The sequence below is a fragment of the Myiozetetes cayanensis genome, unplaced genomic scaffold, assembly GCF_022539395.1.
Source record: "Myiozetetes cayanensis isolate MyiCay16 unplaced genomic scaffold, myiCay2020 scf21, whole genome shotgun sequence".
Classification (NCBI taxonomy): domain Eukaryota; kingdom Metazoa; phylum Chordata; class Aves; order Passeriformes; family Tyrannidae; genus Myiozetetes; species Myiozetetes cayanensis.
The window spans coordinates 4,684,037-4,700,101 of record NW_026087423.1 but is presented as its reverse complement, the minus strand read 5'-3'; the positions used below and the strand labels follow the sequence as shown (position 1 = coordinate 4,700,101).

General features: G+C 44.6%; 1 protein-coding gene across 1 annotated transcript in view; it reads right to left on the bottom strand.

The window, feature by feature from the left end:
• BCR (BCR activator of RhoGEF and GTPase) overlaps positions 1 to 16,065 on the bottom strand; it is a 99,233-nt gene that overhangs the window by 48,788 nt on the left and 34,380 nt on the right. Inside the window, exon 2 of the mRNA XM_050318862.1 lies at positions 3,492 to 3,676. Coding sequence (XP_050174819.1) covers positions 3,492 to 3,676 — 185 coding nt within the window. The remainder of the gene's footprint in view (positions 1 to 3,491; positions 3,677 to 16,065) is intronic.

Sequence of the window (16,065 nt, the reverse complement as noted above, 5' to 3'; positions counted from 1 at the left end):
AAGGCCCCCTTACCACAGAAATGACAAGTCTAGGGATGCTGAGATCCACACCACAACTGGCCCTCTTGCTCATGCCCTCTCTGGGTCACCCTCCTTGGACAGCAACAGTGGACACCCAGTGGAATGTGACTACACGAGAGGTGCTGAAGTGGCACAGTTTGGGGGCAGCATATTTTCATCTGTTTAAATGATGGGGGTGGTGGGAGTGATTAGAAAACACTCCCCAGATGAGAAGGTGCAGAGCACCACAAACCTTCTGGAAGTCCATTGCCACCCTCCACTCTTGGAACACCGACATGAGGTGCTGGGAGTCGGTCACCCCACACATTGAGGGAACAACAGGACACCCCTCTCTAAGTAATAAAGGAGGGATCCCTTCATTCTCTTTTAGAAAGAGGCACTGCTTTGGCCACTCTGCACGTTCTCTATGGTGGCTGGACAGAACCCTGATGTGCCATCCAACCAAAGGCTAGAGCTGCTCTAAGGAGAGGGAAGGACTCAGTCAAATACTTGGCAGAAAAATACAAAGTCCAGAGCAGGCCCCTAAAATCAGTCAAAGCAAGATGCCCTCAATATCCAGATAGCAACAATCCAGTCTCCAAGAGGAAAGCTGGTCTCATGGATAAGGCAGATGAACATTACACCAAAATGCTTCTACGTCTGTGTGATGCTAAGTGAATTACTTAGATTAAAAATAAAAATATCATTGTTTGCACTGTTATCCATTTTTTGGGATGTCTGACTGGAGTGTTGTTAACTTTTGGTTATGAGTGAAAATAAAGGTATTTTACTTTAAATGGGAAGAAAACTGTATTAAAGGTCAGAACCTGGTTTTGCAGAAGATTACACATCTCATATTAAGCACCCAAAATTAGCAGATGTTTTTCCTATAACCTGTCTGCCTTGCTTACCTGTGGTTAGTGAACATACCATCCTCTTATCTCACAGGAAGACTGCAAGGATAATTAAGACCTGTGTAGCATTCCAACTGTACTTGCAGCTAATGGCCATGCCACGAGGAAATGAATACTTTTGAACTCAGACCAGAGTTTTGCAGTGCCCTGTAAAGAAGGTGCACTCACAGCTCCAGAGGTGAATGTGGAATCCAGTGAGCACCGTTCACTGTGCTCACTGCACAGTGCAGGAGCCCCACAGGAAAAATAGGACAACTGAGTATTCCAGAGTTTTCACTAAGATTCAAGACAAGGCTATGGCATAAGGCAAGGCTGGATAACCAGAGGAAGTTCTTAACTTCTGAATGACTTCACCATCTTAATATTTTGTCAAAGTAGTTTATATAGTACATGCTGTGTTGTTACACAGGGCTAACTTCATTTCCACACTCTGGTCATAAGGATAATCTCAAAATTTCAGAAGTAACTGCAAGCACCTAAGGAAAAGGTAAAAGGGCAAGGAGACAACTATAAAAGCAAACACACGTAAACAAAACATATTTTCTGCTAATCCAGTTTAGTATAAAAGAAAAGAGAATAGATGTACATGCTGGTATTTCTGGTGTGACACATTTTATGTGTTTGGCTCAGCACTGTGTGCTGGACACTTAATTTTGTTCCTGATGTCTTTTCCACAACAGCTGAAAACAGAACTACAGCAAAAGCCCTCTAACAACTTGTGATGACAGAAAGTATAACTTGTTTGGGAAATACTGCAACTATATGTAAATTAGTCTCTTCCTCCTCGTTATGGATCATCCTCAATCAGGGGCATTGTCAACTGTGGACTAATTACAGATGGGACCAGCTGAAGCAGCTGAGGTTCACGATTAAAAGTCTAATCTGTATCAGGACACCTCTTTCTTTTGGAAGCCATAAAACATCTTTTTATAGTCAGAGAGAAGAAAGCAGCCATTTATGTTTAAAATTATTTTTGAAAAGGCAGGCCTTCTAGCATTATTAAAGGAGCTTTGAAATTAACTGCTGTTAACTGCTTATGAGGCAATGCTCAGACAAATAAAGAACAAGATTAAATATTAGTGTTTCCTCCAGGCCTCCAGTCACAGGCACTATGGCAACTGGTTCTTTGAAGATAACTCTCAGCCATGTGTAGTCACATAGCGTTTTTCCTTCATCCTGAGAAACATAACCTGGAAATCTCAAGTCAATATTAAAATGTTCTTGGAGCTTTTTGCATTTGCTAATGATAATTTCTTCACTCAAAAGCCTCTTACATATCACAAGAATTCTCATCTTGAGTGATAAAAAAGCATCTCAAAATTAACAGACTAAAGCATGAGCAGCTAACTAGATTCCACACTTTACAGTCAAGTAAAACTAAGCAAACATCAACAATATATCTACTTGATACTGCTTTGAGAGATCTTGACAATGCATTTTTATCAATGAGAAAGAAGAACAAAAATACTGTCTCAAGAAGGACTCTTAACCTAGAATTCATCCTGGAAAAGGCATATGATATGGCAGTAAGCAATAAAGAGCAGTATAAGAATGTGTGCAATGAACACTGAGCACAATGGCTTGGGGAACTTGTCAGACTCTTGACTTTTGATGCAAGATAAATAAAACTGTCTGATAAAGGTGATGGTGTTGATTTACATGTACGCTGATATCTGTCAAATACCCATCCTTTTCTTCCATGACATCTTAATTAACAGGACAGAACAATCTAAAGCAACACATAAGTTAAACTACTTAGATGACAGATTTCCAAGTGTTATTTACAATGTGGGAATTCAAGGTTGTTGGCCACACTTTCTCAGAAACACAGTAGGAAGGCAGTGACAGTTGGCTTGGTGCTATTAAGCATTTTTATGAATGACTTGAGGAAACCAAAAGTCTGCAAATGACAAAGATATTCAAGGAAACAGCAACTTGGGATTTGAGGGCTCTCAATCTATTGTAAAAGGATAAACAGAAACAAAGGATAAAAGTCAGAGACTAATTCAAGCTGAAATAAGGTATTTTTGACTGTGAAGACAGCAAAGTCAATAGTTATTTACCAAGGCATACTGCAGACTCACTGCCAAGACTATTGTAAGAACAAAAATTGAATTTTGCTCTAAGTTCCAAGCTATAGCCACGCTACTGAACCTGAAACAAAAATAAAGCAAGGTAGCCTGAAGGGCCACATTAAACCAGAGGTCAGGTTAGGCAGTCCCTTCTGCACCTTTTATCTACCATTAGATAAGCAGCTATTTAGTGAATAGTCAAATCCACCACAAGCAGTGGTCATCCCCCACCCAAAGTCACCATTCCAGAGCTGGCAGTTTTAATTCCTCTTATTCCACTTTCACAGGTCTTGTATTCCAGATGCTTTATCAAAACATTTAACCTACCTGAAAATAACTTTTATTTTCCTTGTGAAAGGCAATGACAACCCATACACAGAGATGTAGGAACATGTTTTGTTCCACACTCTCCTGTCTAAAATACCTGTTATTTAGAGACCCCCTCAAGTACAACAATTACTGATTCTCTCCACTAAAATTCACAGAGGAAAAGGAAAGGACTCACTGATTTTGTAGATTCCAGAGACCCTGAGGACAGAGTGTCTCGGCTGCCCCGACTCTTGGAGCTGAGGTGGGGCGAGGATGATGGCGAGTCATCGATGTAGGGCATCATGTCATGGTGTCTCCTCTGCTCCTCGGCGCGGTCGGCATCGTACGCGTAGCCGGGCGGTGTCCCCCCAAACGGGGCATCTGCAAAACACAGACAAACCTGTCTGCTCACACTCCAGGAGACAGCCTGGCCCACCAGGCACTGCCTCCCAGCTCCCACATTACTTACCAGTAAACCCAGAGTCAGTGCTACTTAAACAGAGGAGTAAATGTAACTAAATCTAAGTTGCCACCAAAAGTTCATTTCACTCATTCCGAGTCCTAAAAGGTAAAATCCTTTCTAACATCAGTGGTCATTTAATTACAATGGCATCAAAATAAATCCTTTTGCAGGCTCCATAGAAATTGTGCAGTCTGGGTTTGCAGAGGTTGTGATAAAACACCCTGGGTTTTCTGTAGAACGTGAACAGATGATGCCCCTGCCAGTTTAGGAAGCACAGACAATACACAGCTCATGAGAGAAATGTAACTCTCTCCAGGCCACTCAGGAACAAGAGGACCAGGACAGAAAGGTCTTACATGTCAAGTGAATCAATCTACTGCCAAGCCCAAAATCCTAAGAGGTTCTCTTCTATTGGTTGACTCTCCTCCTCAGTTTTGAGCCCGACTCCTTAAACAAATTAACAAATCACTACCCTACTTCCCTCCTGCCCATCCCATCTCCCCTCCCCCCCAAAAACAACCCAAAATAAACCAACACCACATCCAAAATACAAAGAACAAAGGATGGTGGTATGAAGAGTCAAATTAGCCATCATTGCACGAGACATCAACGAACTTCTGCAGGAAAAATGAGCAGCACAATTGTTCTGGTATCTTTAGTAGCTGCATACAGAGACTACTTCTGCAAAAACCTGTAACAGGACACACACTGAGCAGTTCCCTCTGCCACAGGTTAAAAGGTCTTGCACCTCTCTGCACAAATAATATAGACAGGGCCAAAATTTGGTTCCTGCACAGTGGCACCACACCATGAGTTCCACAGGCTTGTGAAGCCCTTTCACCTCTCAGTGCCCAGAAGTGTCCTGTGTGTGACAGTAACAGCCATGCATGGGCCAGTGACCACACAATGGGAGAGTTCCTCCCCCTCTTTCAGCTACAAGGCACAGAATGCCACTCTTCTCCCAAAACTGAAAAACAACCCTGAGAAGATAAGCGAGATCCACTTTTACAGCAGCTGGTGAGCTTTATGGAGGGCAAAGCCACAAAGAAAAATAAAAATAATTACACTTCAACACAAGTAGAACCAATTTTTCACTTGTTTTCACAAATATCCAGGTTCTGTGAAAATAATAAGCAGCTGCTGCCAAGCATACTAATAATCCTGTTATACATCACCAAGGCAGGGTGGAGGAGTAACATTTAAGGCCCACTTTCCTCCCTCACAGTAAACTCAGTTAAAGCATGACTCATTCCAGTAAAGGATGTGAACTTTATGTGGAACAGAATAAAACTTGATCCATGTGGCTGTTCCAGGAGGGAGAGCTGGTCTCGGGAATTTACGCAAACAATCTACTGAAAACCCAACAATACACTCACTGTAGAAATGAGCCTCTGTCTCAGCTCATACCAAATACCACCCAGCTGAATAACAGCCTGACACAAGGCCTTTAGGCTGCTGAAGGACCATGGCAGTGTTATTTTAACAAGCTCAGTGAGCTTCATGTCCCCCCCTGTTCGTGCTCAAGCTCTCAGGGTTCCTCAGGTCTTGTTAGATTGTGCAAGATCATGGGAACGAGGGGTGGGGGGAAGAGGTACATGTTCTCTGGGAGAAACCTTGGCCTAGATGTTACAGGTGTCCAGAGCTCCACAACCATTCAGAAGACACCCTTTAAGTTGATTTGGTAACCAGAGGCCTGAAAGGTTGAGATAAGGATGCTCAGTCACAAACAAAAGAGATTTTTTAGATACACAAAACTGGATAATTTCTACAACATCTGCAAGTCAAACAAATCTGCTGGAATTCTCAGAAGTTCTTTGGCTAAAAGGATGCAGAACAGGAGACTGCATTAGCCCCCACCCTGCACAACCCAAACAGGCAAGGTAACACCAAAAAGGAAAAATACCCTCCTCACACACAGGTCTTCTGTTTGGCCAGAAGGGTGAGGGACTGCTTTGACTTCAGAGACCAAAATAAGTCGGAAGGAGGATGGGTGTCTCCTTTCATCTCTGCACTATTTACGCCATATTAAAATAATAATAATGAAAAACCCAAACAAACAAAACCCCACACCAGAAAGAAAAGAACCCAAACCCACAAAATCGTAACACCAGGTCACCTCAGAGGAAGAGTACAGATACCTGTTTTCATTCAGGTGTCCCCTCTGCAACTTTCTAAGCCAAGAAGCCTGCGAGACATTACTGACAATTTAACACTGGCATTATCCAAGAAGGAACATCAGTCCTGGGCACTTATGTAGGCTTCATGCCTACTCATGGAAGAATTCTTTTTTCCTTCAGAGGTTTCTTCAAACTGTTCTTATCCAAACCAGTTTCTCCTGCACACATGCAGTAACAAGACCAAGTCTCTGTGCAGAAATTAAGGCAGGAATATATTTCTTTCACTCCCAATGCTCCCTTGCAAAATTTATAGTTTGCTCCACTTTTGTTAATGGGGGAGTAAATGCAGACTAAAATACATTAGCAGAAAGGCTTGCAGTGAATCACACTATTTCCACTTTCCTCACTTTCTCCTGCTAAAAAGCAGCCTCACACTTCTACCTTCCCTTCCATGTTGTGCCTCCTGCTGCACAGGGACACCTTTACCTGAAACACAAGGAAAGGGCAGGTGGAGGACATGAGCTCAGAAGAGGAGACTTACTGCCAGATTTGCAACAAGATTCAGCCTACCTTTGAATCACTTTGTCTCCCTATCCATAAAAATGAAAACAACACATCTCAACAAGGAATGAATCTATCACTGTCACAGACTGCCATGAGATCTATGCATAAAGCTCCACACAGAATTTAAAACTTTACTTCTGTATCCTCCAGGGATCCTTCACACATTAAAAAGCTTAGAAGTAGTTATAATCCCTCTTCTTTCTATTATTGCTGCACACAGCACTGAAATCCACCTATGGAGATTTTAATTCTCTCAAAGGCAGAGAGACCTTCTCGCTTTCATTCTGCCATTTTTTCCAACAGAAGCAAAATATTGCCACAGCCAGATACACCACACGAGCCTCAGCACCAGGAACAGAGGTAGCCTTGTATCTCCGTGATTAAAGAGCCCACTGTTGCTAGGGAAACGAGGTTATTGAGAGCTGCTCAGCCCAGCACAGCGCTCACAGCCTGCTCAGGCTCCACCTGCGAGTGAAAAGCAAAGAGATCAGAGCCGGGGCTCACCTGCTCTGACACCTCCAGCTGCTCTGGGTGCTGCTGCTGTAGATGGCAAGTGGAGACAGCAGATGGGCTCAAGCAAGAGCATTTGGTTTCTTAGCCAGTGTCTCAGAGAAGGTGAGCATTAAGAGGGTTCTTATCCTCCTCGTAGGGCCAGCCAGTCTCGGAGTCACCATCAGTAGCTGAGCCACCAAGGCCAGAGAGAGATGAAACAGCAACAACAGACAACTGCTGACAAGGGACAACTAAGGAAAAGGGCAGGCAAACAAGGATGGTGGGCTAAACATGCTGCACTGAGAGAGCACCAGAGAGACATGCCAAGGACACTGCTCCACATGTGTCACGCTTCTCATCTCACCAGCATCCCCTTTTCTCCTCCTCTTTGGGTAACCTGTAAGAGATCCCGTCCCATGGAGAAGAGCAGCAGCTGTGACTCACAGAAACGAGCCCTCTTGGCACACAGAGGAACTCTTTCTACCACTGCCCTCAGAAATTCTCTAACAGAACTGCTCTCCTGCACCTTCAGGTGCACCGAACTACCTGGGGGTACAAAGGCCCATCATCAATTCACACATTCTGTTAAAATTCTCAAGCATTTATTTCCACCCTTGGTTCTTACAGCAATGGCCTCCCTGGCCTTGCTCTGCTCCAGCTTTTGTAAATCTCTTCCACCATCTCCTTCCTCAGTTACTGCTTCCATCCTGTCGCCTCCTTTCTCATCTCTGTCCTCTTTTCATTTTCTTTTGGTTTTCTCAAACATAATACTCCTCTTCTTTATGCTGTTGTGCCTCCCCCCTCTTCTCAACTGCTTCTCTCCCTCACTTCCTCAAATTTCACCTGGCTGAGGGGTAAGGAAGAATCTAACAAATTTACAGCTACTCAAATTCACTGGCACTCAGAGAGAGCACAGCAACACTGATCCCTTGTCCTGTTGCCTACACCCTTCCTGCTGGGTGCCACATTCATTCTTCGGAAATATGAAATCACAGATCTAACTTGAAAGCAGGAAGGGTAAAAGAAATTAACTTCTAAGTAAAAAGAAAGATTATCTGCATCTAATCCAAGGCCACACAATGGTTCAAATGCACGTGTCATACTTTCACAGCAGCACAACATCCATAGCTGCTTGAGAGGCTTAACAACAGCCTGCAGAGAAGATTCCAAGCTAGCTGTGCTCCAGCTAATCCTGCTAAAAGAGCAGTGAAGCCACAGCAGCTCAGACCTGCCTGCCTAAGTAAATACCTAGAATCCTGGAGGGGGAAGGGAGGTGCACGTCCTGCCAAAGCCCCACATCACTGTGGCTTCATTGTGAATGGTACCAAGGCTAGCACGAGTTCGGAATGTCTACACTCACTCCAAAAACATCCCCACAGCTGCAGAGCAGAACAGGGCTAAGGCACTTTGCATCCTCAGTGTTTCTATGCCAGGGAATGTGTGAGCCCATAGTTTGACAATGCATTGTCTTGCCAGCAACAGGGGTTTAAGGTTTCCCCACCAAGCCATAAACCACTGCATGGGCCCTTCCCCTCTTAGCCCCTTAGTTCTGCAGCCCCACGGATGCCTGTGGTCCAGATAAAGAATTCAGCCAGCTCAAAGAAAAATATCTTTGACGCTTCCCTTCTAAGCTGGATCAGCTCCCTGATCTAGTTCATGGCTCAGAAATCCAAAATGGAAGGATACATGCATGGTGGATCAGGGGTGGGTGCTCTTAAAAGCTTCTACTGCAATTGAAGACATTATATTAACAAAACACTGCTTCATTTTCCTTTAGGCTGAAGCTTAGTCAGTTCCTGGGATTTACAAATGGCTGGTTTAGGGATAAGTTATCAGAATGCAACACCACTTTCTTTTTTTTTTTTTTTTTTTTGGTGACCTTTAAGTTACTAATGTGCCTTACCAACCTTAGCTAAGCTTTTATATACCACTGTTTGTCTGGTGATAAACAATACAGAACCATGTAATTTTATTTCTTAGTGCTGGTCAAGCTACTCGGAGAAGGATCAGGGATTCAGGCCTGGTGCATGTACAGATAGAACAGTGTGGATGGGCTGAGAATGCAGCTGCCTAGTGAATACAGCACCACTCTTTAAAAGATACAACAGCTAAACTAAGGAAAGCTAAGCATCCTGCTTATCTCCTTGACATATTCTAAATTGTCATCTCCAAAACCAAGAAATAGTATACTCAATATGCACACATTTGCACAAAACTCAGACCCACAAACAATGACTGTGGTCTCTACCTATTCCAGGAGCCTGTCCCACAGCTCACAAAGATCAAGTATCAAAAGGGGGAAAAATAGGTACGCAATCACTTCCCAGAGGAAATGTCCACAGAGGATGATCCCTCACTCTGCTGAACAAGCTGACTGGGAGTACAGGCTGCAAAAGTAGAATTGCAGTGAAAAACATAACACAGCCACCCACAGGAACACCCATGAACACACAAAGCCCAGGCAGAGGGGAACAGTTTACACAGTCAGCCGGGCTGCAGCAGCCCTGCTGCAGGAGATATGGAACAGGCTCTGAAAGCAACGCTGCACATGCTGACAATTGCAAAGAAACATCCTCCAGGGAACAGAACAAAAGGGCAACAGCACCCCAGGAAGGGAGGTTTCTAAATACATAGCTGGACACTGGAACGACAACTACAGCTTATACAGCATCCCAAAAAAGGAGTGCTGTAAACCCAAAATTTTAGCAGATCACCATATAAATTTCAGGTTGGCATCCTCTGCTCTCCCATTCCAACAGCTCATCTCTCTGAAGCACATGAACTATCTGCAGAAACAAGCACCTGTCACATGTAAATTTTACACAATGCTTTGCTGTCTTTTGGGGTGTGTGCGAGTGCTGTGTGTGCACAAACAGATTGAGAACTGCACCTTCCTTCGGCGATGGAAGAAGGAGAAAGCAATGTAGCTTGCATATGGAAGCAGCAAGACAGCTGGTGGTTGTCTCTACCCTCCCTCCCCCGGGGGATCTCAGGCCATAGATGTTAACCAGACTCCAAGAAACTTCTGTCTCTCCCACAGATGAGCTTTATCCTCATAGCAGACAGCGCCCTTAAGTCTTTAGGAGATGAATTAACTGCAGTCCACTTTTAATCTTTTAGGTGTGTCAAACCCAGATCATTAAACATCTAAAAAAGAAGATCAGAGTTCTTTAATCTGCCCATATATTCCATGAAGAGTTCATGCAGAGACTAAAGGACAGGTCTGATCTGTTTGGAGCAGTCTGTTACTGAGCCATGTCGCTTTTTGCTCCGATTGGCATATTCCTGGGGACTGATTTAACATTCACACAGATCCAATGCTCACACAGAGCAAGGGTCCACCACCCAGCCATGATGTGAAAGCTGGGATTACTGAGCCCATTCTCCACCTCAGGGAAATGTAAGGTGCCCTCCCACAGGACAGAAGGAGCTGCTCACTAAGGCTACTGAGAGAGTCCTTACGAGGGAAAAAATCAGGAAACTAACCTGATTATCCAGGAGAGTCCAGACAGGACTGCGCTGTAGCATGCAAATTCCAAAGATCTCCTTCTGCCAGCCAGCACAACTTCCCCTCTGCTCATCCTTGCTCCAGACAACTCTGGTTAGCAGTGCTGCATGCTGAGAGTGCAGCCCAAGCTGTCAGCCACACCTCACACCCAGCCAGGCTCTGACTGAGTGCCTGGCACAGCGGGCAGCAAGGCAAGGGCAGCAGAGGTGTAAATTCCCATCTCTCCAAGACTTCTGACACTCGGATCAGTTTCAATCCCACTGAAATGCTGGGAGGGAAGCACAACCACGGCACACCACAGACTAGACAGGGGAGTCCAGCTGATATCAGCAGCTGTGATTAGCAGGAGAACAGGTTACAGGTTTGGAAGATGTGGCCTGTCACATACAGGGTGTCCCACGGCAATTAGTAAATTTTAGGATATACTATGAGCATGAGGGGTGTAACTAACATTAGGATAGAAAGTTACACCCAGAGTCACTGCAGAAGGCAAGACTGGAACATTTCTCTGTGACAGCTGACAACACCGATGTCCTACCGGCTGCTGCAGCTCTTCCAGGGCACCCACAAGGTTTAATCACCACCAGTGAGCAAACACCCACATCCAGGAATGAGGTGTGTTCCCAGCACTACTGGCTGCAAATACGTTGCCAACAGGTGAAGACAAATTTTGGTCAGGCCTGAATGACACAGGTACAACACTGAACTCACAGGGCAGGCCAGGGCCCAGAGCAGGGAAACTTGTTGCTCTTTTTCTTTTTTTACTGCTCCTCCTCACTGTTTACCACTGGGCACAACACAACACCCCGTAACATGGATGAATACCTCAAACTCCTGCCTTGGAGAGAGCAGAAAGTGAATCTCTTTCCACCCAAGATCTCTGTCTTTAGATTCCTCTCCTGTTCTGTTTTCCCAGGCAGGCTGGAAAGGTTTCCCTGTTCAGTTCATGCTGGCGGTCAGGCCACTGGATGTCCTTGGCAAAGGAAACCCCAAAGCAAACTGGAACATCTCTGCAGTTTTATTTTCCACTCCTTACTCAGGATTGTGTACCAAGATTAGCTGTTCTCATTTACTGCAAATCTAACAGGCAGAAGGTAAATTTTAGGCGTGGTTGTGCACAGTTGATGACTTTTTTTCAGCATAAAAATACATGGACAGGAAGGTACATTCAGAAGTACCTGTGGCTTGGCCCCAAAGGCACCACCAGCTTTAGCATTGACTAGGTCAGAGGTGCAAGCTGACTGAAATGGAGAAAAAGTTTACAAGAAAAACAAAGTAAAAAGCACACAAAACAAAACCAAACAAGTAAACAACCATGAACCACACACAGCTGAAAGGTGAAGAAACAAGAAGTCAATTTGCCAACAAAAGCAGGGGCTGCATTATGAGAGCTCAAGTTATAGGATTCAAGTTGTCTCCCCTCTGTAAGTTCCTGTCCATGTTTTCCCCACTGTCCTCTAAATCAGGTTTGCAGGGAGCACAGCAAACCACAGGAGGAGCTGGCTAAGCTAAAAATAACTGGAAAGAGTGTTATTTTATACGTAAGAGCAGTTCCCTGTTCCATTTCACTGATCCTCTCCGCAGAACACAGCAGCACAACAGCACAGAGGTGGGATGGAGCAAACCTGACTGCTCAGGTCAGTGTTCAGGTCAGCACTCCTGCTGTGCTCAAACTACAGCCTGCACTTCATCTCGGAAAAAACACAACAACCTGGTAACAAAGCCCAAAAGGAAACTGCATGTACTGACTCCACTGGGAGGGCTGCTCCTCTCATATCCAGTGGGGCTCCACCATCTGCCAGGTGAAGGAAGAAAATTCCAACCATCATCAGCATCTATTCACTATTTTGTTCTTCACAATTGTCTCAGAGTTTTGCAGCCACCTCAAACAACTTTTGGCAACAGGAATCCCCAGAGAAGTAGATTATAAAGTTAACAGAAATAAAATGGAGCGATTGCCACACGGTGATCTGTTACAACCCCCCACAATGTGTATATACCTTTTCCTGTACTTAACTGGAGCAGACAAACAGTCCAGGCATGCAGAGAGGAAAGTGCCTGTTAAAACAAAAGTTTAACTGAACTGACAGTTCTGTGAGAAGGGAAGGGAGGGCCAGCCCTAGGCAGTGGGGGGTATTAAAGTCTATTAAAAAAACCCAGTAAACATGTTTGATAGGCATACTGTCCTGTATCTGGATCTCCAGCCTCTTTCAGGATGAGTCGCTTTGGCTTTTTTTTTTCAATATTGTTTTGTTTTCTTACCAGTGCAGCTAGGACACTCAGAAGCCAATAAAGCTAGCTGCCCTTTTCCTGTTTACACTGTAAATCTTGCCATTGACATCTTACTTGTAACACTCTGAAAAATAAGCTATTGATTTACTATCTTGGCCTAGAACATGCAACCCAAGCTAAATGCCTTGGTAGGCAGATGGCTCTGCCTACACCACCGACAACCTTTTCTGAACACAGCTGCTGCCCGAGCTCAGTGTCTTCCTATCATCTGGCTGGAGAAGAAAAAACAACAGTTTTGTGTCATTCATAGTCACAGCAAGGTAGTTATAGAAACTTTTTAAAATTAAAAATGCTGAAGGTAATATATAAGCAGTAATAAGCACCATCTACTCCCCCATCTCTTCCCCTGAAACTACCAGTAAAGATGAAGGTGTCACATGTTTGTTTAGGGTTAGTAAGTTCTCACCTGACACACCATACCACCCTTCTTCACAAACTGTGTAGAATCTGCTTTTAGAAGAGGAAGTCCTCCTCTAATTATATGATCGTGAAGAATAAATTTAGAAAAACATGATTCCACAACAAGCAGCGCAGTGGTGCCAGAGTTCTCTGAGAAACTGAAAAGCAGATGAGAGGGAAGGCCTCTCTGTCTGAGCTCATGGTGCACTTCATCAGACACCAACAATGCTGGTTTACACTCCAGCATCATTGACTGATTCACTGCTGTTCAGATTTTATTAAAACAGGGGATAAGAGGGAGCTTATTTTGGTAACACAGATGTGTTAACACCACCGCTTCGTTAAGCCCTGACATCCCACAGCATGAATGAGCCTACAAGTGATTTTGAAGCCTTGCCAAGGGGAAGCACTCAAATGCCAATGAATTTCAACCAAAGGAAAACAGGACCACACCAGTCCCAAGTTAAACAACCTGTGTGGATGTTGGTGCCCCCCAACAGCTTTGTTCTGTACCCAGACTTGTACACACAGGGCAGAGCTCCCGCTCAGAGAGCAGCTCTCAAAGCAAACTATTCCATGTTCTCAAGCCCAGCAGGTCACAAAGCAGTTTCACACAGAAACTTTGCACCAAGGGGAAGAACTGAGCTCTTGTGGCTCCCTAATGTTTCCAGGGGAACTGTGGATATACAGGGACACACAGACCAAGGCAGGATCAGAGCTGTGACTGCCACCCACACACACACACACACACACTTCAAGGGCACTCAGAAGCTGCAATTCAGGTCAGCTGGTGCAGAATAAGAGGGCAAAGCAGAAGGACTTACCTGTGAGAACAGCTCTCTCCACTGTAGGCCCCAGAGAAGCCTTTGCACTACTGCTGTGGTGCAGGGGATGTAACTAAGGATTGCCAACAGTCAGGGCTCATTCCCAGGCAAGACACAAAATAATCAGATTTTCAGGGGAGTGTGTCCCCAAACCTCACCTCCCCACACAAGACCTTCTCTTCCCTCGTGGTGAAGGAAGCTTGTCAGGGAAACTCTCTGGCCACAAAGAGGTAAAAACCACAAGATATATACACCAAGCATCTGTACATAAACACACATGCACAGATGTATCTATGCACTCCCCACAGCAAAAATTGATCTAGCTATCTGGGAAGAGGATCTGGTCTGCCAAAATACAGGCTGAACCCAAGGAACCCGGAGCAGACTCCTCCTGAGCAGTCTGCACAGCAGGATAAGATTTTCAAAGATTAAGCAGAACAGCACAGACAGTCACATCCAGAGCACACACAGCCAATGCTGACGCTTGCTGCTCTTAACACTTTCATTTCCAAATTCCATTGCTTAATAAAAACAGGTAAAGAGTCTGAGCAGCTAATCCAGGGCATAACACAAGCCAGAAGCAGGGAATTCCCATAGGAGGTAGCTTAAACCAGGAAAACTTTAAAACCAATGTAGCAGCAAAAGAAACACTTTTTCCATGTGGTTTTAGAATTACTTTCTCCTTTTATTTCCAGTGGCATGCCCCTCCCAAAAGAGCCAGACAACTATTCCCCAAGATGAAGCACTGAAATTCCAGAAGGAGTGATAATCACAGTGGTCTGACACTGGCACTTAAGGCCTGCTTCTGATTTCAAGCTTGGAAAAAAAAAAATCAATTATTTACCAGAATTACGACCTACTTAGCAGATAATAGCCTGGGATCTCCTCCCTCCCCCTTTTACAAGCAACATTTTGCTGGAGAACAAAGCATTGAAAAGGAAAGTATGTGGGAGTAGCTGGAACAGGGGCTGTTTTGCAGGAGCTCTCAGGCCCCAGCAGCACCCACATCACTGCCCCGGGCAGCTCCCGGGGGCAGGCAGTGATGGGAACCAGCTGCTTTTGTGTTGGTGGCCACTGAGCCTACTGGGACCAGCCAAAGCAGTGAACAGCCCTGGGTAGCTGTGACTGGCACCTGAATAGTGGCTGTGGAAATCCAGCCTACAGGATGCTCTGCATGAACTGACACTGAAATCTCTATTTGGACAGAAAAGAGAATCTACAAATCCAAGACACAAAGAGAAGCTCTAAGGAGGGCCACCTACAACTAAGAGAAACCCTGAAATTTTTGACACAAAATCCAAAATCTTCAAAACACTAAGCTTCCAAAAGCCCTTTAAGTCAGGCAAGAGATAAGAGAACTTTGTGCCCAAATGCATTACAAGTACACATATGGTCTTGGCACCTTAACCAGGCACCTAAATGACTCTTTGGCCTCACTCAGTTGAAGTTAACAGAGGTGGGGAAATACAAATTCACAGCAATTTGTATTGCACTGGAAGCTGCTTTCACCCCACCTACCCCCAAAGAACTGATTTAGAAATTATGTCAACCTAAACTCCTTAATATAGTCCAGAAGCACATCCGGAAGCAAACAAAAATCTTAGATGGGATAAACTGCTTACTGGAAGGGGATCAATCACTTGCCCACAGGAGAAATCCTCACAGTTATGCTCCCCCTATCAGAGGGAGAGGATCCAGGCCATGATTTCTGACCTGAGCAGACCATTTTGGAAGGGCAGAAGATCAGCCAGGCACAGATACTCGCTCTGAACACAGTAAACTGTTCAACAGCTGGTCTCTGTGCCAGTGAGGCAGCACACACCCAGAAGGATGGCTGCTCTCCTCCAGGCAGCACAGCTGCCTCCCATCTTCGTTCCTTTTATAGGACATGTATTTATTTGTTTTAGTCTCTCGTCTTTCATTTCGTGTTTGTAGACAGTCAAATATTTTGAGTGAAAACTCCCCAGACAAACCGAACCCCCTCAACATGGAATACACGTACAGTGAGGAAAAGCAAAACACAACAGAGGAAAAATAAAGGAACACTTGTACATCAGCACTATATTTAGATACTGCTTTACTAGGACTTTTACAGAAACTTGGAAGACGTG